At 42.7% G+C, this 26,829-nt stretch overlaps 1 protein-coding gene across 2 annotated transcripts in view; it reads left to right on the top strand.

The window, feature by feature from the left end:
- The window catches only part of Lyn (LYN proto-oncogene, Src family tyrosine kinase), a 134,792-nt gene that overhangs the window by 72,794 nt on the left and 35,169 nt on the right, over positions 1–26,829 (top strand). For both annotated transcript variants that reach the window (XM_004653349.2, XM_004653350.2), the window contains exons 9-10: positions 10,189–10,371; positions 13,461–13,537. In XM_004653349.2, coding sequence (XP_004653406.1) covers positions 10,189–10,371; positions 13,461–13,537 — 260 coding nt within the window. The remainder of the gene's footprint in view (positions 1–10,188; positions 10,372–13,460; positions 13,538–26,829) is intronic.

Here is a 26,829-nt window from a genome sequence, read left to right on the forward strand (position 1 = left end):
CGCGTCTGGAGTTCGTTTGCAGAGGCTGGAAGCCCTGGCGTGCCCATTCTCTCTCTCTCCCTCTATCTGTCTTTCTCTCTGTGTCTGTCGCTCTCAAATAAATAAAAAATTTAAAAAAAAATCTTCTTGATGGCTACTAGCAAGTAGCATGGTGGACTTCTCACCAGCTCCATAGTGTTGGTGTCCGGGGGCATGTTTGCCTGTCCAACTTGTCCATTCTAAAAAAACTGAGGGTTGATGGAACAGGAGTCAAGAGTGCGGAGCAGTGTGGGAACACACCTGAGAACATGAATGGCTCCAGGTCTGCACTGAGGCTCAAGTCTGTCTGAAACTGTGCTCCTGGCCAAGCTTTCACTTCTCCATAGGTTCATTTCCCCTGCTTGTTTCTCACCCTTTTGTCTTCATGAGCTCTTCAATTTTAGAGAACCTTTATTTAGAGTGCATACAGGTGGTGCCTGGGAATGCCTGAGCCATAAAGCAGAGAAGAATGTAGCTTTGGACAATACTCAGAACATTCTACCCAGAATGTTATTTTTCTTGTTTGTTTGTTTAAGCTAAAAGGATGCAAATGTTGTGAGAATACATTACTTGAATAGACTTTCTAATAATTTTTTTTGCAATTGGGGCAAAATACGCATAAGATAAAATTTATATTTTAGCCATTTTTAAATTCATAGTACAGTGGTGTTAAATTCATTCTCACTGTTCAGCATCTCTTTTCATTTTACAAAACTGGGACTCAATATCCACTAAACATCAACTCCCAGAGCCCTCACCCCAACCACCGGGAACCACTCTTTCTCACACAAGTGGACTCATGCTGTACTTGCCTTGCTGATTGGCTTAGTTCACATAGCATAATTTCTTCAAGGTTCATCATGTCATAGCACATATAAAGATGCTCATACACTTTTAAAGCCAAATAGTGCTTCCTTAAAAACATCCGCCACTGTCCCTTTCTCTCTTCCTTTTCTTCCTCCCTCCCTCCCTCTCTCTTTCTTTGTTTTTTGAGGCAGGGTCTCATTCTAGCCCAGGCTGACCTCAAACTCCCAGGGATCCACCTATGTCAGCCTCCTGGAGCTGAGGTTAAAAAGGTGTGTGTGCATCTACATCCAGCTTACATTTTCTTTATTTCCTGTCAGTGGATGCCCTTTGGCTATTATAAACAATACCACTATGAGCAAAGGTAGACAAATATCCATCCCTTGGAGGCTTGGTTCTCATATGTCCAGAGGTGGAATTGCTGAATCTCATGCTGTCTCTACTTTTAATATTTTGAGGAATTGACATGCGGTTTTGAATAGAGGCAACATCCAGCTTACATTCCTCTGACCGTATGAAACAATTAGGTTTCTCCATGTTATTTTCTGTTATGAGAGGGTTGGTTGGTTGTTCATGTGGTGGTCATTTTGACAGATGTTATAAGGACTGTGGTTTTCATTTGCATTTCCCTAAAGGTTACTGATGAGCATTTTCACGTGCATACTGGCCATTTCTGTCATTCTCAGAAATGCATGCAAGTCCTTTATTTACTTTTAATAATTATGCTACTTGAGTTCCTCATAATGTTTTAAAAGAGAGATGCAGGAGACCCTCACATGAGTGGAGTAAGAACCTGATTGTAGGTCCATGCAGCTAAGCCCTTCATCCAGTGGGCAGCACCGGAAGTGTTTGCTATGAAATACCAAATACAATAAGAAAAGATGGTAGCATTAGTACAACTACAAAATGCAGGAGGAAATCACTGGGCATTTCCACACGTACCAAAATCTGTGCTTTTTAATAGCCTTTTTTGTTTTGAGACAAACACAAAAAGCATGTACGTGAATGTTCACTGCGGCGTTATTCACAGTAATAAGGTATAGTAGTAAGTGTTATATGCCTGTACTCTCAGCACGCAGCAGGCTGAAGACGAAGATCGTAAGTTTGAGACAAGCCTAGGCTACAAGGAAAAGCAAACCAAATGTCCACCAAAAATTGACGTACAAACAATACTGGCTATAGTCATAGAGCAGAATATTAGCAATATAAAGGAATGAAGAATTGGCACCTGTCACTACAATATGCGTGACCTTTGAAAATGCTATGCAAATTGGGAGAAGCACATCACAGGGAACCATTATTGGCATCGTGATATTCATTTTTATTTTTAGTTTTTTTGTTTTCCATGGTAGGATCTCCCTCTAGCCCAGGCTGACCTAGAATTCACTATTCACAGGCTGTCCTCAAACTCACAGCGATCCTCCTACCTCAGCCTCTCAGGTGCTGGAATTAAAGGCATGCGCCACCACGCAGCCTATGCCATTCATTTTGAAGAGCTGCTCAGAAGTAAACTTGCAGAGGCCAAAGCAGGTGACTGGTTGCCTAGAGGACATGGAAGCACAGAGGAAGTGATTGCTGATGAAGACGGGATTTCCTTTTGGGATGCTTGGAATGTTTTAATGTTCACAGTAATGATAGCTGCAAAATTCTGAATGCATTAAAAATTGATTAATTAAATAGGTAAATATTTCCTTGAAATGCAGGAGTTATATTTCAAGAAAGATGACATAAATATAAAATAAGCAATACAGTGAGATCTCTGGTACCATTTATCAAGTTTGCCCCAGTGATAAGGTGTTATAAAATTATAGCAAAATATCACTATTAGGATATTGACATCAAAAGTTTTTGTTTTTAAATTTTATTTCGAGGTTTGTTTGGTTTGTTTTTGAGACAGTGTTATAGCCTTGGCTCCCCTAGAACTTATTATATAGCCCAGGCTACACTTGAACTTACAACAGTCCTTTTGTTGCTCAAGAATTATAGCTACCTTGCTCAACACCTAGTTATCTATCTTTCTTTCTTTCTTTCTTTCTTTCTTTCTTTCTTTCTTTCTTTCTTTCTTTCTTTCTTTCTTTTTGAGGTAAGTTTTTCTGTAGGCTAGCCTGGAATTCACTCTGTATTGTCAGGGTGGCCTCAAACTCACAGTGATCCTCCTACTTTGGCCTCCCGAGTGCTGGGATTAAAGGCATATGCCACCATGCCCACCTCCTTTTTCCTTTTTTCTTTTGAGATAGGGTCTCATCCTAGCCTAGACTGACCTGGAACTCACTCTGTAGTTCCAGGCTGACATCAAACTCACAGCAATCCTCCTACCTCTGCCTCCTAAATGCTGGTATTAAAGATGTGTATGATGATGCCCCAGCAACTTACTAGCTGCTTTTAATTTATTTTATTTTTTACATGTAGGGTCTCATTCTAACCCTGGCTGACCTGGAACTCATAGTAATCCTCCTACCTCTGCTCCTTGAGTGCTTGTATTAAAGATGTGCACCACCATGCCTGACAACTTAGTTATTGTTAAAATATTTATATTTATATTTATTTATTTGAGAAAGAGAGAGAGAATGGTCATGTCCAGGGCCTCCAGCCACAGTAGAGACAAGTGCCACCTTCTGCATCTGGCTTATTTGGGTCCTGGGGAATTGAACTTAGGTCCTTTGGCTTTGTTGGAAAGTGCTTTAACTACTAAGCCATCTCTCCAGCTCCTAGTTGTCCTTGAATGATGCTTTTGTCCTCATTTTGTATTGGAGGAAAGGAAGAGGAGGAGATGGGAGAAAAAAAGAAGAGAGGAGAAAAAAGGAAGAGAAAGGGGAAAAATCTAACCAATTAAAATTATATCATTATTAACCAAGTAAATTAATACTTATGACAAAGACTCTTGATACACTACCTGTCACATTGAATTTTGTAAATGCAGTGAATAGATTCTAGGATGTGACTTGCCTTTTTGGGGGAGAGGGCTGGTTGGTCTGAAAGAGAGGGATGCCCCTGCCTCACGCTGTTTCTTCCTGCTTGTGTGGGCCTCTGGGCATCTGCCTGGGGCGCCATGCTTCTTCTATGGGTGGTTAATGTTCACAGGAATGGACTACACAGTGAGGAAGTGGGTGGTATCACCGCTACATCTCCAAGAGATTTTGTGAAAAGGAAATTTTTATAATTGAGTTTTGCTTGACACATTCTTATTTTTTAAAACATATTTTATTCAGCCGGGCATGGTGACACATGCCTTTAATCCCAGCACTTGGGTGGCAGAGGTAGGAGGATCGCCATGAGTTCGAGGCCACCTTGAAACTATGTAGTGAATTCCAGGTCAGCCTGAGCTAGAATGAGACCTTACCTCGATAAACCAAAAAAAAGAAGAAAAGAAAAGAAAAAGAAAAAATATATTTTATGCATTCATTTGCAAGCAAAGAGACAGACCGACAGAGAGAAAGAGAATGGATGCATCAGGACCTCTTGCAAAATATCTGCAAATAAACTCCAGATGCTTGCACCACTTTGTGCATATGGTTTTACATGAGTATTGGGGAATATATACATATATGTATGTATGTATATTTACAAGCAGAGACAGTGAGATAGAGCAAAGAGAGACATATAGAATGGGCACTCTAGGGCCTCCAGTTGCTGTAAATGAATTCTAAATGCCCATGCCTTCTTGTGCACCTGGCTTTCTGTGGGCACAGAGGAATCAAACTTGGTCTGTAAGGCTTTGCAGGCAAGCGCCTTAAGTGCTAAGCCATCTCTCCAGCCCCCACATTCTTATTTTGAAGCAACTTAATCAACATGAGTCACCAGCCAACTTCCAAAATGAATTACATGCTTAAATTAAAAAAAAAAATGCTGGGCGTGGTGGCACACACCTTTAATCCCAGCACTCGAAAGGCAGAGGTAGGAGGCTCACTGTGAGTTCAAGGACTGCCTGAGACTACATAGTGAATCCCAGGTCAGCCCAGGCCAGAGTAAGACCCTACCTCAAAAACAAACAACAACAACAACAACAAAAAAAAAAACTCTCTAATCTCAGCACTTGGGAGGCAGAGGTTAGAGGCTCACTGTGAGTTCAAGGCCACCCTGAGACTACATTCCAGGTCATCCTAGGCTAGAGTGAGACCTTACTTCAAAAAGCAAAAAAAAAAAAAAAAAAAAAAAAACCCACAACTCTGTCTTGTCCTATGATATGTACATACCTTTTTGTATACCAGTCATGGTTCAAACTGGAGCTTTCTTTAACTGACAAAGTGCCTCTCAACAAGGACTTGTTTAATACCTTGAAAGATTAGTAAACAAGTTTCTGTGACTAGGTGACAGACGTTCAAATGACTGCAAAGCATCAGGAAAGTGTCACGTGATCCTTCTGAATACAGTCTTGCATCTGTTGCAAGGGTAAAGACTGCCCTGGACTGCCTCTGCAGTTTTTCCATTCTGCAGCTGCTGCCTTTTTTTTTTTTTAATTTTTTTTAAAACATTTTATGTATTTTCTCATTTGAGAGAGGGAAAGAGAAAGAGGCAGATAGAGGTAGAGAGAATGGGTGTGCTAGAGCCTTCAGCCACTGCAAACAAACTCCAGATGCATGCGCCACCATATGCCTCTGGCTTCCTGGGTACTGGGGAATCAAACCTGGATCCTTAGGTTCACAGGCAAGCACCTTAACTACTAAGCCATTTCTCCAGCCCCAGCTGCTGCTATTTTTTGAGCCAGGAGCATAGTTGTTTCATCACTGTTATTTCAGACTTCTTAGCAGCATTTTTAATGTCTTTAGCAGCTGCATTATTTCCTCTACCACTGGAAAGCATCCCCCACACACACACCATCATTTCAAACAGTCTTAATGACAAGCACTGTTTTCATGGTGACTAAAAGGAATGGTTTTGTTTCTTTAACTTTTGTTACTAGGTGAAGTAACAAGTGAACAAAAAGAGTATGACACACATACTCATTGTCACAACTACTTGCACAGTAAAATTGTATGTGGATCACAGAGAGGAAATTTACTACCAGTCCCTGGAGTTCCTCTTCCCAATCACCAACCTTGCCTGTCCCCAGATACAACTGCTGTTCTGGTCTTTGTCATAACTTCCTGGCTCCTGCAACTCCCCTTCCCACCCCACCTCCACCAATGATGCTAGGAACAGAACCAGGGTGATGCACCCAGAAAGTGTTCTGCCACTGAGTCACACCTTTCATGTAGTCTAGCCTGACCACTTTTGTACATGGTAAAGTAAACAGCAAATAAGACAGCTAAACCTTGCTGTTATTGATCTTTGTATAAATGGATCATATTTATGCCTTGCCTCTCTTGCTGGACATTTTAATGAACTCATTCATTCTTTTGGTGGTGTTATATAGTTCATGCATTTTCATTGCTGGGTGGTATTGGTTTTGTGTGTATTCCGGCCACATATCAGTTTATTAATGCATTTCTCTATTTGCTGATAAAATTGGGATTGTTTCCAGTCATAGCTACTGTGAACAATGTACCCTGGTTTTTGTTTGTTTGTTTGTTTGTTTTCTTCTGGCACAAAATCGTATGAGTTTCTTTAGGGTGACTAGCAGTGAATTTGTTGGATTTTTTTTAAAAATATTTCATTTATTTATTTGAGAGAGAGAGAGAGAGAGAATGGGCATGCTAGGGCCTCCAGCCACTGCAAATGAACTCCAGACCCATGTGCCACCTTGTGAATCTGGCTTATGTGGGTCCTGGATTAATCAAATCTGAGTCCTTTGGCTTCTCAGGCAAGTACCTCAACTGCTAAGCCATCCCTCCAGACTGATTTTTGGGTCTTAAGGTACAGTAGTCTGTCTATTTCTGTGAACTCAAGCAATCTTGAATGGAAAATATCTGGGCATGAGTTGTCTGTGCATTGAACAGTTACTGGCTCTGTTCTGTGTCATTATTCCCTAAACAATACAGTCTAACAACTCTGTCTACAGCATTAACATTTGACCAGGTACCATAAGTCATCAAGGGATGATTTGCAATATCGGAGGATGTGCATGGGTTAATGCATATACCATGACATTTTATACAACAGACATCCTCAGGTATCCTAGGACCAGTCCTCCATGGATTCCATAGGGATGCCCGAATCTTCAGCTCTACTGTGTGCTGTTGACTGGAGGTTAGGTGGTGAGTAGCGACATACAATGTTCCCTTTCCTGAACAGCAGATGTGTACCTACTGTGTGGTCTAGAGCAGCCCAGCCTTGATGGGCCTGTGGACGGAGGCTGCTGTCGTCATCCCTTGTGAACACCTTGGGGGTTTGCTGCACAGTGAAACGGGACTTCACGGGGGCTCAGAGAAGCACACAGACAAGGAAGGGCCTGGCGCAGGGGGGCAGCTCCCTCCTAACCACTAACAGCACGTGATGTCAGCAGTTTTTAATTTTTGTTTGCTGGGCTTGTTTCTCCTTTTGTCTTTATTTGCATTTATCTAATGACTAAATAAGATTTGGATCCTCTGTGTGTCTGAGTCCGCTGGAATTTCTGTTCTTTAAATGTCTACCCAAGCCTTACCTGCTTTGCTGCTTTACTTATAGATTTACGGGAATTATTCAGAGATTCAAGAAACCAGTACTTATCAGTTGCATATATCATGGAGAGCATGTTTGGTTGCTGTGCTTGGTCACCAATGTACTCACATAGCTGAGGACCTACTTAGAAGTTAAGAAAATGCTGATGATGGAGTCTCCTTGATTCCAATGTAATTTGAAGAATTTGAAGGGCTTTTGTTAAGTGAAAGTTACTTTAAAACTGCTCCTAAGCTGCATAGAAAAGGTCATATTTCTTGTGATTGTGCATTTAAGTGGAAAATCAATGTAATAACTTCATGATTGTGTGGCTTTGTCTAGGTTTTAGCTTTTCAGAAAGACCTGAGACTTTTTTAAAATCATTTTTCTATTACTATTTCTCCAAATGTCCAAAAACTTATTTCCTACTGTATTTTTCATTTTTTTTATATAGCATTACAATCTGCTACTAATTTTATTATGCTACAAAGTGTGAAAAAAGGGATGCATCTGAGCTAGAAAAATGGTTCAATGGTTAAGGCTCTTGCCTGCAGAGCCTGATGACCTGGGTTCAGTTCCCCAGGACCCATGTAAAGCCAGATTCATAAGGTGGCACATGTATCTGGAGTTATTTTTCAGCAGCTAGAGACTCTGATGTGCCCATTCTCTCTCTCTGTCCCCACCTCCGTCTGTGTGTGTGTGTGTCTCACTGTGCTTGCAAATAAATAAATAATTCTTAAAAGGAAACATTTTCATAGAGAAATGATCTTTTCTCTTTGCAGTGGAGATGGAACCCAGGCCCTCACAAATGATAGGCTAGCATTCTAAAACTCGGTTATATCCATAGCCTGAAAAATCATTTGTATTGGCTAGAAGAAAAATCATTAGCCAGGAGGGACTAATTAGCAACTCATACCTTTTAATTTCTCACTTGAAAAATGTCTTTACGAAAAGATACATTCAGGGCTGGAGAGATAGCTTAGTAGTTAATATGCTTGCCTGCAAAGCCTAAAGACCCATGTTCTACTCTCCAGATCCCATGTAAGCCTGACCCACAAAGGTGAGGCAGGCACACAGTCGTGTATGCCCACTAGATGTTGCAAGCATCTGGAGTTTGACTGGGGCCCTGGCATGCCAACTCTCTCTCTCTCTCTCTCTAAAATAAAAAAAGAAAAGTAATTTAGGCTTTTTTTTTTTTATCCTTTCCGAGGTAGGGTTTCGCTCTAGCCCAGGCTGACCTGGAATTCGCTGTGTAGTACCAGGGTGGCCTTCTACCTCTGCCTCCCAAGTGCTGGGACTAAAGGCATGTACCACCATGCCCGGCTAAGAAAAGTAATTTGGGGGGGGGGGAGGATACATACATACATACTCATTAATAAACTGAGCAATTGAATAAATATATAGATGAGGAAGAAAAAGTAGAAGTCACTCCAAAATCTGCCCTTACTGTTAGAGCACGCGTCCAGCCATCCCTGACTGCTGCTCACATCAGATGGCATGGGGACTGGCAGAGGGGCCATTCACTCCCGCGGCCGTCTTCTGAGACAAACACATCAAGAGCAGGCCACGCCAGTGGCAGTAAGCCTCAGAGAGGTCCTTTTTGCGCTTCTAAGAGAAGTGTGAAAACAGAGAAAAGGAGAACATGCTTCTTACACGTCTGCTTGCCAGACCACTTTTTCCAAGGGAAAGTCCAAATTAAAATTAAGTACTTCATGAGGCAGCTTCTGAAAAAGCCATGCCTTGAGGGAACTATATTCAAGAGTGAGGATTCCTGGAGTGTCTGTTAGCTGTGCCAAGATGAACCGAGCAGGTGTTGTGTGGCCTGGAAGGCATGGGGAATTCAGAAGTAAATGGATTAGGTTTCTTTCCTGAAGGCCTCCTTGTACCCTGCAGCTTTTCCTGTGTGGGGAGAGGTGGTCCCTGTGTTTTCAGCACCAGACCCTTTCTCATCGAAGTTGCCTGAAAACTTTGGGAAATATGTATTTCCTAAATATCTACTTGACTCTAACACATTGAACTTTAACGTTTGGATGCATAAGTAACGTTTATAAATTAGCACTTTTTTTTAGAGGCAGGGTCTCACTCTAGCCCAGGCCAGAATTCACTCTGTACATCCAGGCTGGCATTGAACCCACAGTGATCCTCCTACCTCAGCCGCCCGAGTGCTGGGATTAAAGGCGTACATTACCATGTCTGGCTAACTTCTTTTTGATCATCAAAGTGATATAAGCCAGGCATGGTGACACATACCTAAAATCCCAAAACTTAGGGGATGGACACAGGTATAGTGCCAGTTCGAAGCCAGCCTGTGCTACAGTGAGACCCAGTCAATATCTATCTATCTATCTATCTATCCATCTATCTACCTATCTATCTATCTATCTATCTATCTATCTATCTATCTATCTATCTATCATCTATCTTATGGAATTTGTTAAATAGTTAAAATTAAGGATAGCAAAAATAAAATTGGCCATAATTACTCCATTAGAGATAACTGGCATTTGTGTGCTTTGGCATATTTTCTGTTATATTGTCTCTTCCATTCATTCTTTCATGTTAGCTTAGAGGACTATATTAGTCCTCTGGTAGAATACATTTATAATTTTCTTTACTATTCTTTTACAAAACCTCTGATTTTGCAGTAATTTTAGATTTCTGTGAAGAAAATACAAAGAATTCCCATGTATTCTCCACTCAGCCTCCCCTAGTTTTAATACCATAGGGTGTTTTATTTTGGACGGCCTCTACCTATACCTAAGTTACTTTCTAACCTTGCATCTACAGAGTATAGTTTTGGAATACTCTGCTGACCCAGGGTGCCCTGCTTCTTTTTTCTTTTTTCCTGCTCAGGTTACTATAACAATAGCACCAAGGTGGCTGTGAAGACCCTGAAGCCTGGCACCATGTCTGTGCAGGCGTTCCTTGAAGAGGCCAACCTCATGAAGACCCTGCAGCATGACAAGCTGGTGCGGCTCTATGCCGTGGTCACCAAGGAGGAGCCCATTTACATCATCACTGAATACATGGCCAAGGGTGAGTGGCACCCCATGCCCACATCTCAATAGGCAGAATATGCCATAACTAAAGTGTTGAACTGTTCAGAGAATACTCAAGTAATTTTCGTCATAGAGCAGCATGATTACTACTGAAGCTCCCCCCCCAAAAAAAGAAAACAAAACATTTTCATGAGCATATTTATCACAAGTGAGCCATGTTTAAAACTAATATAGTCTTATACTTTTCTCTGCATTGGCCTGCATATGCCTTTCGCCCAAGAATCATATCTCTAACCTAAGAGACCCCAATAAATACTTGTCAAATAAATGAACATGAACAGAGGATATTTTTGTTTTATAGAAGATTTTGTTAAATGTGAGTATTCAAACTTCTAAAACAACTTTTTTGTTGTTAGCATTATCTAAAAGTTTAGAGTGTCACTTTAAAATGTTAATAAAGGGCCTGAGGATGTGGTTCAGCAGTAGAGTGCTGGCCTGGCATACAAAAATAGTTTGTATTTTAAAACCCATGGAATTAAGTTCCTACGTATCATAGAATTACCAAAGAAGAGATTCTATAGCCATCTTTCCTCCTGTTGCTAGCACCTTCAGCTAAGGGCTTTGAATCACCATTCTGCTTTTTCTTTCTTTCTTTTTATTTATTTATTTATTTTTTTTTTTGAGGTAGGTTCTCACTCTAGCCCAGGCTGACCTGGAGTTCACTAGTCTCCGGGTGGCCTCAAACTCACAGCAGTCCTACCTCTGCTTCTCTAATGCGGGGATTAAGGCATGTGCCACCATGCCTGGAATTTTTTTCTTTTTTTAGGTAGGGTATTGCTCTAGCCTAGGCTAACATGGAATTCACTATGTAGCCTCAGAGTGGCCTCGAACTCACAGCAATCCTTCTACTTCTGCCTCCCAAATTCTGGGATTAAAGGCATGCACCGCCATGCTGTCCATCCTATTTTTCTTCCTTCCTTTCTTTCTTTCTTTCTTTTTTTTTTTTTTTTTTCCTGAGGTAGGGTCTCACTCTGGCTCAAGCTGACCTGGAATTCACTATGTAGTCTCAGGGTGGCCTCGAACTCATGGTGATCCTCCCACCTCTGCCTCCCGAGTACTAGTATTAAAGGTGTGGGCCACCACACCTGGCAAACCTGCTTTTATATAAATTCCAATTTGGTAGAGATCCTAATAAACTGTCACATGATCTTTAAATATCTTTGGAAGTATGAATGGAGGGAAGAAGGCAACATGAGCAAGAATTCCAAATTAATAGTTATGCCATGCATAATGGAGGTTGATATTGAGGTTACAGCCAAAAGGTTAGTCATTTTTTTTCTTTTTGGTAAGCCTAAGGATCAAACACAAGTGCTCACAATAATAGGCAAGCATTCTACCACTGAGCTATAGCCCCAGGCTTCACAGCCAGTATGTTAGAAATATGAATATTCGATAAATATTATATTTTCTTACTTAATATTTATTAATATTTCCTAATAATAATCACTCAAAGTTCTTTCAAAAAAAGATACTTGTTATTTTTTTCTGTTTTTTTTAAAGGCTGGATATTAAACCCATGGCTTCCCTCATGTTAGATGAGCACTCAGTTTTGTCCTCAGCCCCCCACACATTGTTAAAAATATAGAAGAAACTGGGTGTGGTGGTGCATGCCTTTAATCCCAGTACTGGGAGGCAGAGGTAGGAAGATCACCATGAGTTTGAGGCCACCCTGAGACTACATAGTGAATTCCAGGTCAGCCTGGACTAGAGTGAAACACTACCTAGAAAAAACAAAAATAAAATAAAATAAGGTTCAGTTCCCCAGTACCTATGTAAAGCCACGTGCACAAGGTGGTACATGCATCTGGAGTTTATGTGCAGCGGCTGGAGGCCCTGGGGTGCATGCTCTCTGTCTCTCTCTCAAATAAGTAAATAAATGAAAATATTTTAAAAATAAAGGGCTCTGGTGATAACTTAGTTAACAAAATGCTTGTCTTGTAAGCATGGGGACCTGAGTTTAGTTCCTAGAACTCACATAAAAATGCCAAGCATGACCGGGCATGGTGGTGCATGCCTTTAATCCCAGCACTCTGGAGGCAGAGGTAGGAGGATTGCCATGAGTTCAAGGCCATCCTGAGACTCCATAGTGAATTCCAGGTCAGCCTGGGCTAGAGTGAGACCCTACCTCAAAAAAAAAAAAAAAATGTCAAGCATGGCAGTGTTCTTGTAATCCCAATGTTGGGGAGGCAGGACAGGAGGGTCTATGGCACTCCCTGGCCATCCATTCTAGCCTAATTGGCAAACCCCATGCCAATGAGAGACTGTTTTTAAAAAAAGTACGATGTTCACACCTGAGACAATCCCCTGGCCCACACACACCCTCACATACACAGCCACACACATGCACACACATGTGCATCATGGCTATAAAACTCTCCCTATGGCTTAGGTTGCTACAACTCAGGGCTAGATGCTTTGTAATTTCATAAATATTATTGAATTAATTGATTGTCTTTTCATCATATTTATAGGTGCTGTGTTTCCTTATAATAACAGCTAGGGCTTATTGACCACTTACCATCTACTAATCTGTGCTCAGTGTATTCAGTGTGTGATCTCAGCTTCTCCCTTCGGTGGTCCAAGGACCAAGCACTATTTATTCTGTGTCATGGATGAGATGGTATAACATGGACAATGTGATATAACACTATTAGTACTTACTGCCCGCCAACACCACGCAGTGCGCCTTAAATCTGTCCTCTGCATGCATCACCATAAGAACCATGAGTTACCACACTCACGTTACAGACTTGATCAGAGTAAGTGGCTGAACCAAGACTACCTGGGAGGCTGTACTTGAAGTTCCAGTAGAAAAGCAAGCCTCAGAGATGAAGCCACTGGAAATAGGAGAGCTGTCTGCTGGCACTCTGTGGTTAGAGAGGTACAGCGACTCTTTTAGCACCTCTGGCATCTGCTGAGGTTGTGCCTTTGCTGGGTACATGTTTAAGCAAGCCTAGCCCAGTGTCTGCTAAGGGCACTCTCCCCCTAAGCTGCATCTCCAGCCCTTTGTTTGGACTTTTTGCTCATGTGCTTGAACTGTCCTAACTTGCCCTCTTCTGCCCACAGGGAGCTTGCTGGATTTCCTCAAGAGCGAAGAAGGCGGCAAGGTGCTGCTCCCGAAGCTCATAGACTTCTCTGCGCAGGTGAAGTGTGCGGAATCTCGGTGTGCCTGGGAGTCTGCCATTCAGCATGAAATTGCCATGTTAAGGAGAGGGCATTTAACATGAGTGGGATGTGTGTGCATGTGTTTAGATTTGCCTGGAAGTCATCTTCTGTATGACAAATCAGCTTCTTTAATATCCTGTATTTTATCCCACTGTAGCTGTATGGGGCACTTGGCTCAACATTTTGCATAGGGCCTAAATAGCAGCGTTTGAAATGTGTTTATGAACCAATTAGCTCAATCAGTAGAGTATGAGTCTTAAAATGTGCCTATGCTTTAGGTTATGACTTTTAAGTCCTCAGCAGTCTTGAAAAAAAAAGAACTATGTTCCTTTTCTGCTCTTCCTCTTCTCACTCGGTTCTGAGAAATGTTTTTATGCAATACTTCTAGTCCTACTGAGGATTGCCTGTTTATTTTGGAATCACATTTTTCCTGATGTATTTAAGACCAGACACCAATTACACAGAATCCAGGTAATGAGCTTGATGTTACAAGGAAACGCATCTTTGAATGATGCCAGCTAAGAGTTCATTGGGTCTGTTAGTCACAATCAGTAATTTGCTTGTTTTGGTCTTTAGTATTGGCCATGGTTGGCTCATGCCATGCAACACAAGATGTATACCATGGAAATTTATAGACATTTTAGGAAGCACTCGTCCCTTCCTTCCGCAGTCTCTCTTTTGGTTGGAAGTCAGTAAGGCCTTTTTGGAAAGATAAGATCACAGGAATGAGTGAGAATGCAGGGAAAGAAGTTCAGGACAGCTGGGAGGGAGCACTGACCAAAGCAGAGTGTGAGGGACAAAGGTCACTTTTCTGTTCTGGCTCTGCCGCGCAGTGGCTGTACCCCTTTCAGGAAGTCCTTTGCTTCTCTGCTTGTCTCCTTAAACACCAGGAATGGTCATTCCTACTTTGAGATGTTGAGGGTCAAATGCACATCTGTGGATAAAAGCACCTCAGAGTCTGTTGGAGATTGTTGGGCACAACTGAGAGAGGGCAGTCCCTATCACCCCAGGAAAGGTGTGTAGGGAAGTCACCTATTCGGGCTTCATTTTATCGACTGGAGCTTGGCTGGCTCTACCAGGTTCTTCGTGCTGCATACGAGATACAATATGGTCTGAATCAAAAAGACTCTAAATTACAGTGATGGGGTGGAGGGGAAGGAAAGGTAGCCTGCCTTCCTATCCCTGTTATTAATTTTATTTTTAGACACACACACACACACACACACACACACACACAGAGAGAGAGAGAGAAAGAGAGAGAGAGAGAGAGAGAGAGAATTTGCATGCCAGGACCTCAGCCACTGAAATCGAACTCCAGACACTTCCGCCACATAGTGTGCTTGCGCTTGCGTCACTGTGCATCTGGCTAACGTGGGATATGGAGAGTAGAACGTGGGTCCTTAGGCTTTGCAGGCAAGTGTCTTAACTGCTGAGCCATCTCTCCAGCCCCCTATCCCTGTTCTTAACTCTGACTATCCCTGGCTCCAGAATGGCTCTATGGGGCTGCAGAGCATCAGGACCTCAGTTTGTAGGCTGCCTGCTCTGCAGTCAAAGCAACCAGCTGGGTGCAGCTGGGAATCCCATGTGAATAGTGGGACAGGAAGTGGAGAAAGCAGAAGTCTGATAGACTTGTGCCACGTTTGACACAGATAATGAGGCCCTCTACGTGGGTGGTGGCTGATGGTTGGTCCTCCTATTGGATGAGAGATCTTTAGAACTGTGGTAGAGGTTTGTCACATAGGAGCATAATATGGGAAAGTGGCACTTGAAGGCTAGAGGTCTGAGTGAACTTACTGTTCCAGCCTCCCTGAGGGTCTGTTTCCACAGCTCCACAAGGCACACATTACACTCCCGGATGCGTGCTGGACCCAAAGGATGGCTTTCTTTAGTTGTGTGGGTGTTCTGTATTTGATTTTGCATATCTTATTTGATAAAACATCATCTTGTTATAGTCATACTTTTTTATTTTTTTCCGAGGTAGGCTTTCATTTGAGCTCAAACTGACCTGGAATTCACTATGTAGTCTCAGAATGGCCTCGAACTCATGGAGATCCTCCTATCTCTGTCTCCTGAATGCTGGGATTAAAGGCGTGTGCCACCATGCCCAGCTATAGTCATAGTTTTTGAGGTCTACCTCAGGGCCTCTGAGGCTACACTTTTTAAAATTTAATTATATTTTATATATTTATTATAACAGGTTATACTCTTTTATCCCCTCACCCCTGGCCCCGTCACCCTGGGGGGACCTCCTCAGTGGGGTTATGGTATTCACTGTGGGATCATGAGGGCCACAGTCAGTCCCTGTGAGTATTAAGGGACCATGTGAGGCTACATTTAAAAATTTTTAATTTAATATATAACAGGTTATACTCTTATCCCCTCACCCCTACTCCCAATTCCCTGGGGGTGCCGCTCGGTGGGGTTATGGTATTCACTGTGGGATCATGAGGGCCACTGTCAGTCCCTGTGGGGTGTGGGGGGGTGTGAGGCTGCACTTAACAGTGTAAATTAGTTTTAAATTAAATTAGTTTTGTTACTACGAAGTGTAGCTTCTTCTGACTTTTCTAAACCTTGTAACTTGCAAACAAGATGCCAACAGCTCCTGGCTCTGACTGCCTGTCAAATGGGTACTGGGCAGCCTCAATGCACTCCACTGTGATGGGTCTGAGGCTCCTGTTGACAGGAGGGTCTAGAGGCAATCAAGCCACCTCCACGGTTTCCATGCAAACCAGGTAACCACAGCCAGCTCATGTTGGGTGAGCTCTTGTTTGCCTGTCCTGAGGTGTCTTTTCTAGCAGTCACACATGGGTGGAACTAGGGACCATCAAGGTAAGTGTGACACCATTCAGTGTCGCAGTCAGTAGCAGCCAAGGAGACGCTGAGCATGTAGTCTCAGCACAGAATCAATCCTTCCTCCTTTCCTCCCTCCTCCCTCCTCCCTCTCTTTCTCTCTTCCTTCCAAGATTGGTTCCAGGGCTTCTTATACGTTAAGTTTGTGTCCTGCCACTGAGATACACCCAGTCGAAATTCATTTTCTTCACAGCCAAACCCTAGCTCCTTTCGAGTTCATTCATGTTTGTTCAAGATAGAGACTTTACCCAGACTCTCCCAGCTTCTTGTAGGTAGCACCGGTGAGACCACCTGTTCACCCACCCTGTATTGGTTCATTTGCTTCTCTTTCCTCCTACCATACCTATAATTTAGGAAGGAGCTTCACCCCTGGCAACAATCTGAAATCACAGTCCTCACCCATCCAGTTTCTGTTAACAGTACCTGATGCATCACCCCACTGTAATGCCTTGAGTTCCTTTTTTTAACTTTTTAATTGGCAGCTTCCATAATTATAGACAACAAACCGTGATAATTCCCTCCCCTCCACCACTTTCCCCCTCACAAATCCAACCTCCATCATATCCCTTCCCCCTCTCAATTAGTCTCTTTTATTTTGATGTCATCATCTTTTCCTCCTCTTATGATGGTCTTGTGCAGGTATTGCTAGGCACTTATTTGATCATGGATATCCAGGCCATTTTGTGTCTGGAAGATTGCATTATAAGCAGTCATACCCTTCCTTTGGCTCTTACATTCTTTCTGCCACCTCTTCCACAATGGACCCTCAGCCTTGGAGGGTGTGATAGAGATGTTTGAGTGCTGAGAACTCCACTCTCACTACTTCTCAGCACTATAGTGACTTTTGAGGCATCCAGTAGTTGCTGCCATCTGAAAAGAGAAGCTTCTCTACTCAGAAGTGAGAGTAGCATTAATATACGAGTATGAACATTAAGAAAAGTGCTTATAGGGCACTTTGGTGAGCATAATATATGCATTTCTCCAGACAACAGCAGGTGTTACTCACCTAGAGCTCATGACTTCCCTTGTCATAGGCATCTGACTAGGTTATCAGTATCAGGCATGTATTCCCTCCCATGGAGTGGGCCTCCAGTCCAATTAGAGAATGGTTGGTTTTCTCCATAACAGACATGCTTCGATTGCACCAGTTGGCACATTTGGCCTGGCTGGCTAGACTTACGGCTTACAGTGTCCTCTGTTGTTTATCTCCACTGGTGACTTCTGTCTCCTATATGACTTCATTCAGGGAGGAGGTTTTCAGCTCAGCTACAGCTTGATTTCTCAGTGACTTTGCAGCCCAAACATGTGTAGTCTTCAGCAATAGGATCTTACCATCTAAATCTGGTGGGAAAACAAGAGCCTGGGCAATGGTCTGTAATGTCTTGAGGGCATCAGGAACCTCCCTGGCCAATAACTCACTGGAAGGTATCCCATTCTTGGCACTGAAATTTTTCTACTGACAATCTATAGCTTCTAGGTGTGCCATTATCCAAAGAATTAAGGTTCCATATAGCTTATTAAATCATCTTAAATTTTTGATTAACTGCCCTTTCACCCTTCCTTAACTCCTGAACTCACTTAGGCCATTGCCCCCCCAGTAATCTGTTTGTCTGCTCACATATATACAATACCTTTCTCTTAAGTCCTTCCCTCCCTTAGATCCCTCTCTCTTCCCTCCCTTAGAGCCCCTTTCTAGCTTACTCTACTACCAATTTTTAGTCCAACTCACATGCAAATCTAAACATTTGTATCAGTTCCTTCTATGGTGGTACTAGCCAGTGGGCTGCCTCCTCTTTCCTGTACCTTCCTGAAAGCCTCCGCAAGAATACAGCCATCTTTAAGTTTTTACCTTTTCTTCTCTATCATCTGCTACCTATTAACTTTGTCAGTTTCTCTAGTGAATGACATGAGAAGAGTAAATAATAAGGCTGGCCCAGGCCAATAGCTGGCGTAAATATACTTAATTCATCTCTTTCCCCGACATATCCTCCAGTTTATTAGGTAAAGAGAAAAATTTGGGATAAGCAAGGGAGTTAGACAAATCCACTGGGCACGTGAGCTCTGAGCAAACAGTAGTAGGCTCGCTTTCTTCTGTAAGATGTATCCACAGGGTCAAGAGTGGAACAACGCACGTTCTCAGTGGGAACGGTTACACTGTACGGCAGAGGTCGGTCACCAGCGCTGGACACGAGTCCATTTGTTCAGTCTAGCCTCAGAATTAGGGAACAGTGTGAGGGGCAGAGTTGGGACTTTTCCTACTGTTTGCATTCATTTTCTTCTTCCCTTTCCCCAGAACCTACTTCCCCATGCTTTGCTTTCTCTTCCCACCCTGCCCGGGTGTCCCCACACAGACCGGAAGTGGATGGTGCACATGACAGCTTCTCAACTCACATTAGATTAATTTCATCACTTCCTGAATCAGTAAAAAAAATCTCTTGAACAAGCTTCTCAGAAGGCAAGTGTAACCTCTGTCCAGGCAGCTGTCCTGGACTCTCTCCTTCTCAGGGAGATGAAGAAATTTTGACTGGAACAGACTTACACCCTGTTTCCTCCTCCTACGACATGAAACTGTTCTGTGTTCTCTGTGCTGACAGAGGAAGAGGATCCCTTTTCACAAAGGAATTTGGACTTTTCAGAACAGAGAAGCTTTGCATAGTTTTTTTCTAGTCTTTATCCCAACAAGAGAAGACAAGTATACTGGAAAGAGGTGTTCAGTCAGTGGGAATGTCCTTTGGCAGAATTATAGACTTGTAAAACTGAGAAGAAAATAAGGTGCAAAATTCAGAGTAGCCATATGGAGATCAGATAAATCACCTTGTCGCTCTCCTGCCCCAAAATCAAAGCTTTGATTGCTACTGGGTGGCAGCGTCCTTGAAAATTACCAGAACTGAAACACAATTATCTGTGAGCAAAGTAGCCATAAAAAAAAAATAAAACTGCAAAGGCAAAGTTGTTACGATCACGGCAACAAGCAATGTTTACTTTGCTTTAGCTTTTTTTCTGGTTGATAAAGCACATTTCCCTCCAATGTCTAAGGTGAGCCCAACAGCTTTGAATGCATTTATATTGTCACTCAGTAGATTTGACAAATGCATGAATAAACTTGGACTTGTCCAAGGTAACTGAACTTGCAGGTGGAATTGTTTGAACTTAGTCCTAAGACCTCTGACTCCAGAGAGCTGGCTTTCTTCCATTGCCACCCCATGGTCAAGTTCATTCTGTGACCATTTTATACCTGACACTATCATGGTGGGCACTTTTCTTTCTTTTCAGATTTTTCCCTGGTGATGAGTTAATGATTTTTGTAGCTCTCCTCCAAATCATTATTGCCAAACCCTAGATCTTTTCTCTTTTTAGGCAGGGCTTCAAGTAGCTGAAACTGGTCTTGAATTCTTGTTCCTCTTACTTCTGTCTCACAGATACTGGGATTATTGGCATGTGCTACCACCATACCTGATTAGATCTTTGAATTATGCAGTGATTATGCCAAGATATATTTTGCCCTTAATATTCAATTTTAACTCACAAGTTAAGTTTAAAGTTGATAAAATGAAGAGAGTAAACCGCAGTCTATCTGAATAATTCTTGGTAGTTTTGAGTGTGACGACTTTCTAGTATCTAGGAGACCAACCACTCTGGTCAGTACTAGGCCTGAATGGTGCAGGTGGACATGTCCTTAGGAAGCTTTAGTGCATCTTCAAAACCATATCTACATTATCTCCCTTTTCTGTCCTTCTGAGGAACCAGAGATAGGCCAAGCTCTCACTTTCCAGCTCAAGGCTGGAAACATTGCCAGCATTACCCTTTCACCATCACTCTTGGCCCTAGAATTACCCCATAAAGCAGCAATTTTATTTTCAGAACCTTTTTTAAAAAATTTAAAAAAATTCAGTGCCACTGGGGATTGAAGCTTAGACCTTGTACATGCTAGCCAAGCAGTTTCACTGAGCTACACCTCAACTCTTTAAAATGTTTATTCGCATTAACCCTTGTTTAATATAGTTTATTTCAAAAAAGAGTTACACTGAGGTGTGAAGTCAACTTCAGAGGCAAGTAGAAATTTTCTAAGACCAACGTGGCTTGGGTTTCCACTAGGAAACCACAATTACTTCCTGTTCTCTTAGCAGTCCTCTTTTCCAGGGGATTCTCATACAAGCCTCCTTATTGAGGCCCATGCACCCCTGTCTCATCTTTCTTAAGCTTTTGTTGGAGGGGGCAAGGCCAGAACTGATGTGGTAATTAATTAGTTAATTAATTCCACAATAGCGTGTGTCCAGACACTGCTGTGGACAAAGGGGCCATTGCACGCAGGACAGCATGGCCCTCTGTACGTCATGAGGGAGCTGTTGCCTGGCTTTCTCACGGCGCAGCCTGGCTGACTCTTCCTAGAAGAGAAGCTTTGTAAATTCATGACCCAGGAACCAGGACATGTGCTTCTGCCTTTGGGCACACAAAATGTAAGATGCAAGGTGTCCTGCATCTTCAGCCTTAACATTCTATAACTCAAAAAATGTCTTTTTGCTGAAACTATGGGTATAGCTAGTTAGCTGAAATTCATGATTTCAATGTTGTTCTAAATAAAGTAACATGAAGATAGCACATTTTTGTAGTACCTTAAGTCAGACATGTAAATGTCCTCTTTAAAGTTAAAAATATTTCAAGCCAGGTGTGGTGGCACATGCCTTTAATCCCAGCACTTGGGAAGCAGAGGTAGGAGGATCACCATGAATTTGAGGCCACCTTGAAACTCCATAGTGAATTCCAGGTCAGCCTGGGCTAGAGTGAGATCCTACCTCGAAAAACCAAAATAAAAAGTTAAAAATATTTCAATTGATATGTAATAGCTGCATGTGTTTATAATGTACAGTATTTTTTTGTGTGTTTAGCTTTGTTTTTGAGGCAGGTTATTACCTCTGGGATTACAGGCATGTGCTACCATCCCCAGATTAGTGTGATATTTTGATACATATATATGATATGTTATAATCAAATCAGAATAATTGGCATATCTGCCTCCTTAATCAACTATCATTTCTTTGTGTTGGGAGCATTGCAAATCTTCTGTTATACCTATTTTGAAATATATATAGTAAATTACTGTTGTCACACTACTATTTTACAGAAAGTTGAAACTTTTTTTTCTATTCATTTTACTGAAATGTGGCCCCATTTCTCTTCATCGGTTTCATCCAAAACTTATTTTAAGTGTGTGACTTCCTCACTGACAATAAAAACTTACAAAATGGACAAATGAAACCAGGGCCACTGTCAGAATTGTAAAATTGGCCGGGTGTGGCAGCACATGCCTTTATAATCCCAGCACTCAGGAGGCAGAGGTAGGAGGATCACCGTGAGTTCAAGGCCACTCTGAGACTACAGAGTAAATTCCAGGTCAGCCTGAGCTGAGTAGGAGTGAGACTCTACCTTCAGAAAACCAAAAAAAAAAAAAAAAAAAAAAAAAATTGTAAAACTGGATTATACAAGAATAGGCAGCTGTCACCTAAGAACAAAATAATATGAACCAGGAACTCTTTGTAGGTGGGGGTGGGGTGCTTAGCATATTTCAGCAGAGGCACTGTGGCTGTGAGACTGCAAGTAAGACAGGAGAATCTACTCTTTGTTTCTTTAAGGTTTTGTTATTTGTTTTGTTTTCAGGGTTTTATTTACTTATTTGCAAGGAGAGAGAGAGAAAAAAAAATAAGACATGCCAGAGACTCTAGCCACTGCAAACAAACTCCAGATGTATGTGCCACTTTGTGAATCTGGCTCTATGTGGGTACTGGGGAATCGAACCTGGGTTGTTAGGCTTTTCAGACAAGTGCCTTAACCACTGTGTAATCTCTCCAGCCCTGATTTATTTATTTGCTTATTTATTGGTTTTCAAGGTAGGGTCTCACTTTAGTCCAGGCTGACCTGGAATTCACTATGGAGTCTCAGGGTGGCCTCGAATTCACAGCAATCCTCCAACATCTGCCTCCCGAGTGCTGGGATTAAAGGCGTACGCCACCACGCCCAGCCTCAGCCCTGATTTTTTTTTTAAACAGTTTCTCACTGTGTAAGCCAAACTGGCCTCAAACTACCAATCCTCCCACTTCTATCTCTCGAGTGCTAAGATTATGGATATGTGACTCCATGTCCAGTTTTCTTCTTGTTTTAACTTGACAGGAAAACTTGCTAGTGTCAATAAGAAGGTGTGGCCTAACATAAGTTTGTGCGCTTGGCCTGTGTGTCATATCAGCATCCTCTCCTGATACCCTTTTGTCCCGGTGTGATAGTCCCTGGTCAGTGCTACTTTAAATCACATGGTAATCTTCTCTTAGGGTGCTTGTCATGGTCCCCTGAAAGGCTAGACTTAAAGTGAAGTAGCTTGGGCAGTAGAGATCATTACCAGGCACTCATACTCAAAGAAGAGGTGAAAATTAGTTGGAGAGAATAGCAGTTCTCCCCTTGCCTCCCTCACCTCTCAGCATGGCTCCTTCTTTCCCTCTCTTTTACTCACAGCATGTACTGGGTATAGCCAGGCACTAGGGACTGGGATGGGATGAGAAAGACATACCCTCATCTCCAGGAGAAAATGGTTTGGTGTGGAAGCAGATGAGTGGCAAGCAAGATCAGAGTTTGGCAACCTTCAAGGGCATGCCCTCAGGAACCTACTTCTCTAGCCAGGCCCTAGACCTTGATTTTCCCACCACCTCCATCAAATCATGAATCCCAAGCAGAGTTCAGTGGTAGGTAGTAGTCTACCACATACAAGGTCCTGAATTTCATCCCTAGTGCTGTAAGACAACAAAATTTTAATTCAAAATGGGTTAAATTGATTGATCTATTTGGGGACAGTATTAATCCACTGGGTTTGAAATACCATGAAACATATCCTAGGTGTCAGATGCTTTAATGTGGGGTCTGGGACTTGGAAGAGGGGTGGAGGAGGTTTAAGAGAATGTGGTAAGGAACAGGGGATGGCCCTAGGCAGAATCCCAGAGAATGTGTTGAGGGGACAGAAGACAGCTAAAGACACCAGGAGCATGCCATCTTTTAAGGAGGTTGCAGGGCCAGAGCAGGCTATCTGGAGTTCTGAAACTGAGAACAAAGAAACTCATTACATTACGGGGCAAGGACATATTCTGAGAACTTGGCTAGACCTTTTTCATGGTACCGGCTTGGAGCAAAGCCTGAAACTTATCTCTCTTTCCCTTCCTTGTTCCTCCTCCTTCTTAGTCTCGGTCTCCATAGTTTCCTCAGTAACTTAATTTGCCTGACTCCTCTTCCTCATCTTTCTCTTCCTTCTTCCTCTGATTCCTATTTCTTCTTGACTCCTCCCAGACCATTCCCCTGTACCTCACTCTCAAAAATGAACTTGATTTCCATTTGTACACAGAGAGAACTGTATAGTCATTATTTTTAAGTAGGTTTATAATGGCTCCTCTCCCCACCCCGCCCCGGCCCAGGCAGGCAGAATTGACATGAAATTGGATAGAGTGACATTTAAGTTACTGCTCTTTACAAAGACTGTGTTGACTTTATAGAGAAATGTTTTCTTCCTTATGCTTCAGAACATGTGCTTTAAAACTTTAGTGATTGTAGCCATGCAGATCCTTGGGTTTTGTAAAATACAATATAGTAATTGTTTTAAATTGAGTCAATGAAAATAGCCTTCACTTTGTGTGTGCCTGTTTGTTGAACATGCGCATGTGTAATGCATGTTCGTATGTGTGTGGGTATATCTGTGAGTTCGGATATGCATGCACATGTGTGCTCCTGAGTAGGAAGGCCAGAGGACAATTTCAGGCACTATTCTTGGCATTGCCATCCATTTCTCTTCTGACACAGTTGTTCATTGGTCTGGGGCTCACCAATTAGGATAGACTGACTGGTCAGTGAGCTCCAGGCATCCTCCTGCCTCCAGCCCCTCGGCACTAAGATGTGCGGCCACATGGCATTTTGTATGGACACAGGAGCTAGAAACTCAGGTCCTCATGTTTGTGTGGCAAACACTTTACACACTGAACTATTTTGCAGCCCTTTACCCCAATCTAAGGGCCATTTAACATAAATGTTTATCCTGAGGCCTGCTTGTGTCTGGAATACATTTTCTTGAGTATATTTGAGGCCACATTTGAAGACCTCCACCCAGCAGTGGGACTTAATTCTTTCTTGGCCTCCCTCCCTGGAAGTTGTTTCTGGTCTTGCTGGCCATTTCCCATGCACATTTCTGCCTCAAAGCAGCCTAAGAGCCTATGTATGGGACCTGAGTACACCACAGTAGCCACAGGGCTGCCAGGAAGAAGTCTGCTGGGTACAGAATACCCCAACAAGATGACTGCCACACAACTGCCTTGTGACATCACCTCTCTCCAACTAACACACCTTCTTGCGGGCACTGCCTCCAGACCTTACCCCAACAGCCCCATCAGAACTTCCACGTGCGGGAAGGCTTCTTCCTGGGCAGGATGGAGACGAGCCACACAGAGCCCTCCTCAGCTGGCCTTCCTCAGTAGAAGACCACCACCCTCTCTGCTCGCCCACCTCAGGGAAGCCTGCCCAGACGACCATAAGCACACCTCATTTCCTCTTCCAAAATCGCTCTCCTCCAGATCACTGTGTTTCTCATCTGAACTATTGCCCATTTGGCAAAGACCAATTCAAGGCATCCATTAACCTACTCTGCCTGTCCCAATGCTCTCCTAGCCTCCTGGCCTCTGTGGCCCCATTCTATTCTCTGCACCCATGAGATCGATGTTTTTAGCTGTTACATGTGAATGAGATCCCTATGAATGAGTCTCTCAGCTTCCTTCTTCCAATCATCAGTGAGTAAGCAGACCCTTCTCCCCTCCCTCCTTTCCCTTCCTTACCTTTCCTTCCCTCTCCTTGTCTTTCCCCCTTTCCTATTGGTTTTCCTCCCTCATCCTTAGGTGCTTTTTTAAAATTGTGAAAATATATATATAACATCAAATATGCCATTTTAAGCATGTTTATAAGGGCACTTGGCAACTCTTAATTACATCTATATTGCTGTGATGCATGAAGAACATTCATCTCCAGGTACTTTTTATCTCCCCCAGATAAATGTGTGCACCCATTACACCCTAACTTACCATTAAACATTGACTTGCCTCTTCCCTGTAGCCCCTGGTGATGCGCCTCTGTTACCCCTTTGATCCATCCTTGTGTAAGTCTGCTAGTGTATGTATCTCATCTCTCCACCAGTTCTCCTCAGTGTAGTTTAACCACACTTACCATCCCTCCTGGCTGCTAGCACCTACCTTCCTGAGCTCTACAGCCTACCAAACTCTCTCCTCTCTTACTGCCTTTCCCAGGTTCACTTCCTTGGAAATGCTGCCTTTTGCTCCATGGCCACTCTTCCTACCTAAGGATGTTTTCTCTGACCTTGCCACCTTCTCAAACGTCCTGCTCACTCAGTGATCGCTATCTTCCCTTACATGCACATATCACAATTCACTTTTAACAAGTTCTTTATGTTTGTATCTCCAGCATATGGCACAATGCCTTGTAGATATAGGCGCTCAATAAATATTTGCTGAATAATTTTTATTGACCCCTTAAATGAGGTCTACCACTGTTTCTGCAGATGGCTCTGAACAAGTGACTAGAAGAATGTATGGTGTTTTAAAGGTTTTCTGAGTCACTGTTTAGATGCAAATAAAGCATTTTCTTTTTTTGTTTCCTCTGACTTTTCCTGCACAAGAAGTTACCAAATTGTTTAAAACAAAAGTGAGAGGAGAAGGAAGTTGATCACGAATATCTGGGCTGTTGGAAAAGACAAAGCATTGCTTTGTTTCACATTCCTTGTGACACAAAGAACACCAGGAAGAATGAAAAATTTTAAATTAACTGTTGGAAACTGGAGCACGGGAGGGCGGGGGGGGGGGGGGAAGCTCCTGAACAAGCTTTCTTCCTCAGCATAATTCAGGCCCCTTGTCGCCTTTCCCTCGGCACTGAGAAGAATGTGGTGAGGTGGGTAAATTCTTCTCTGCAAAATAATGATGTGCAGCTGGTAGAAAACTCTTCCTTCAGTGTTTACAACACAGTGGTTGGGGTCATGCTGCTTCCCATGGAACCAGATCTTTGTATTTTTCTTTTTCTTTTCTTTTCTTTGAGGTGGGGGTCTAGTTCTAGCACAGGCTGACCTAGAATTCACTATGTAGTGTCAGGGTGGCCTCAAACTCACAGCAATCCTCCTACCTCGACCTCCTGAGTGCTGGGATTAAAGGCGTGCACCACTACACCTGGTTTCCTTGTACTTTTATCAAGATGTTATCCAGTAGTCCCAAGGTTGTCTGAGCTGAAATTTTCTGGCTGCATTATTGACTGTATGGTTCTCTTTGTTGCTTGCACATCCTGTCTCCGCCTAATAGTCCACACCTCTTTAATCCTTAGGTGCACACAACAGCTCTGCCCA

Source organism: Jaculus jaculus, chromosome 2 (assembly GCF_020740685.1).
Source record: "Jaculus jaculus isolate mJacJac1 chromosome 2, mJacJac1.mat.Y.cur, whole genome shotgun sequence".
NCBI lineage: Eukaryota > Metazoa > Chordata > Mammalia > Rodentia > Dipodidae > Jaculus > Jaculus jaculus.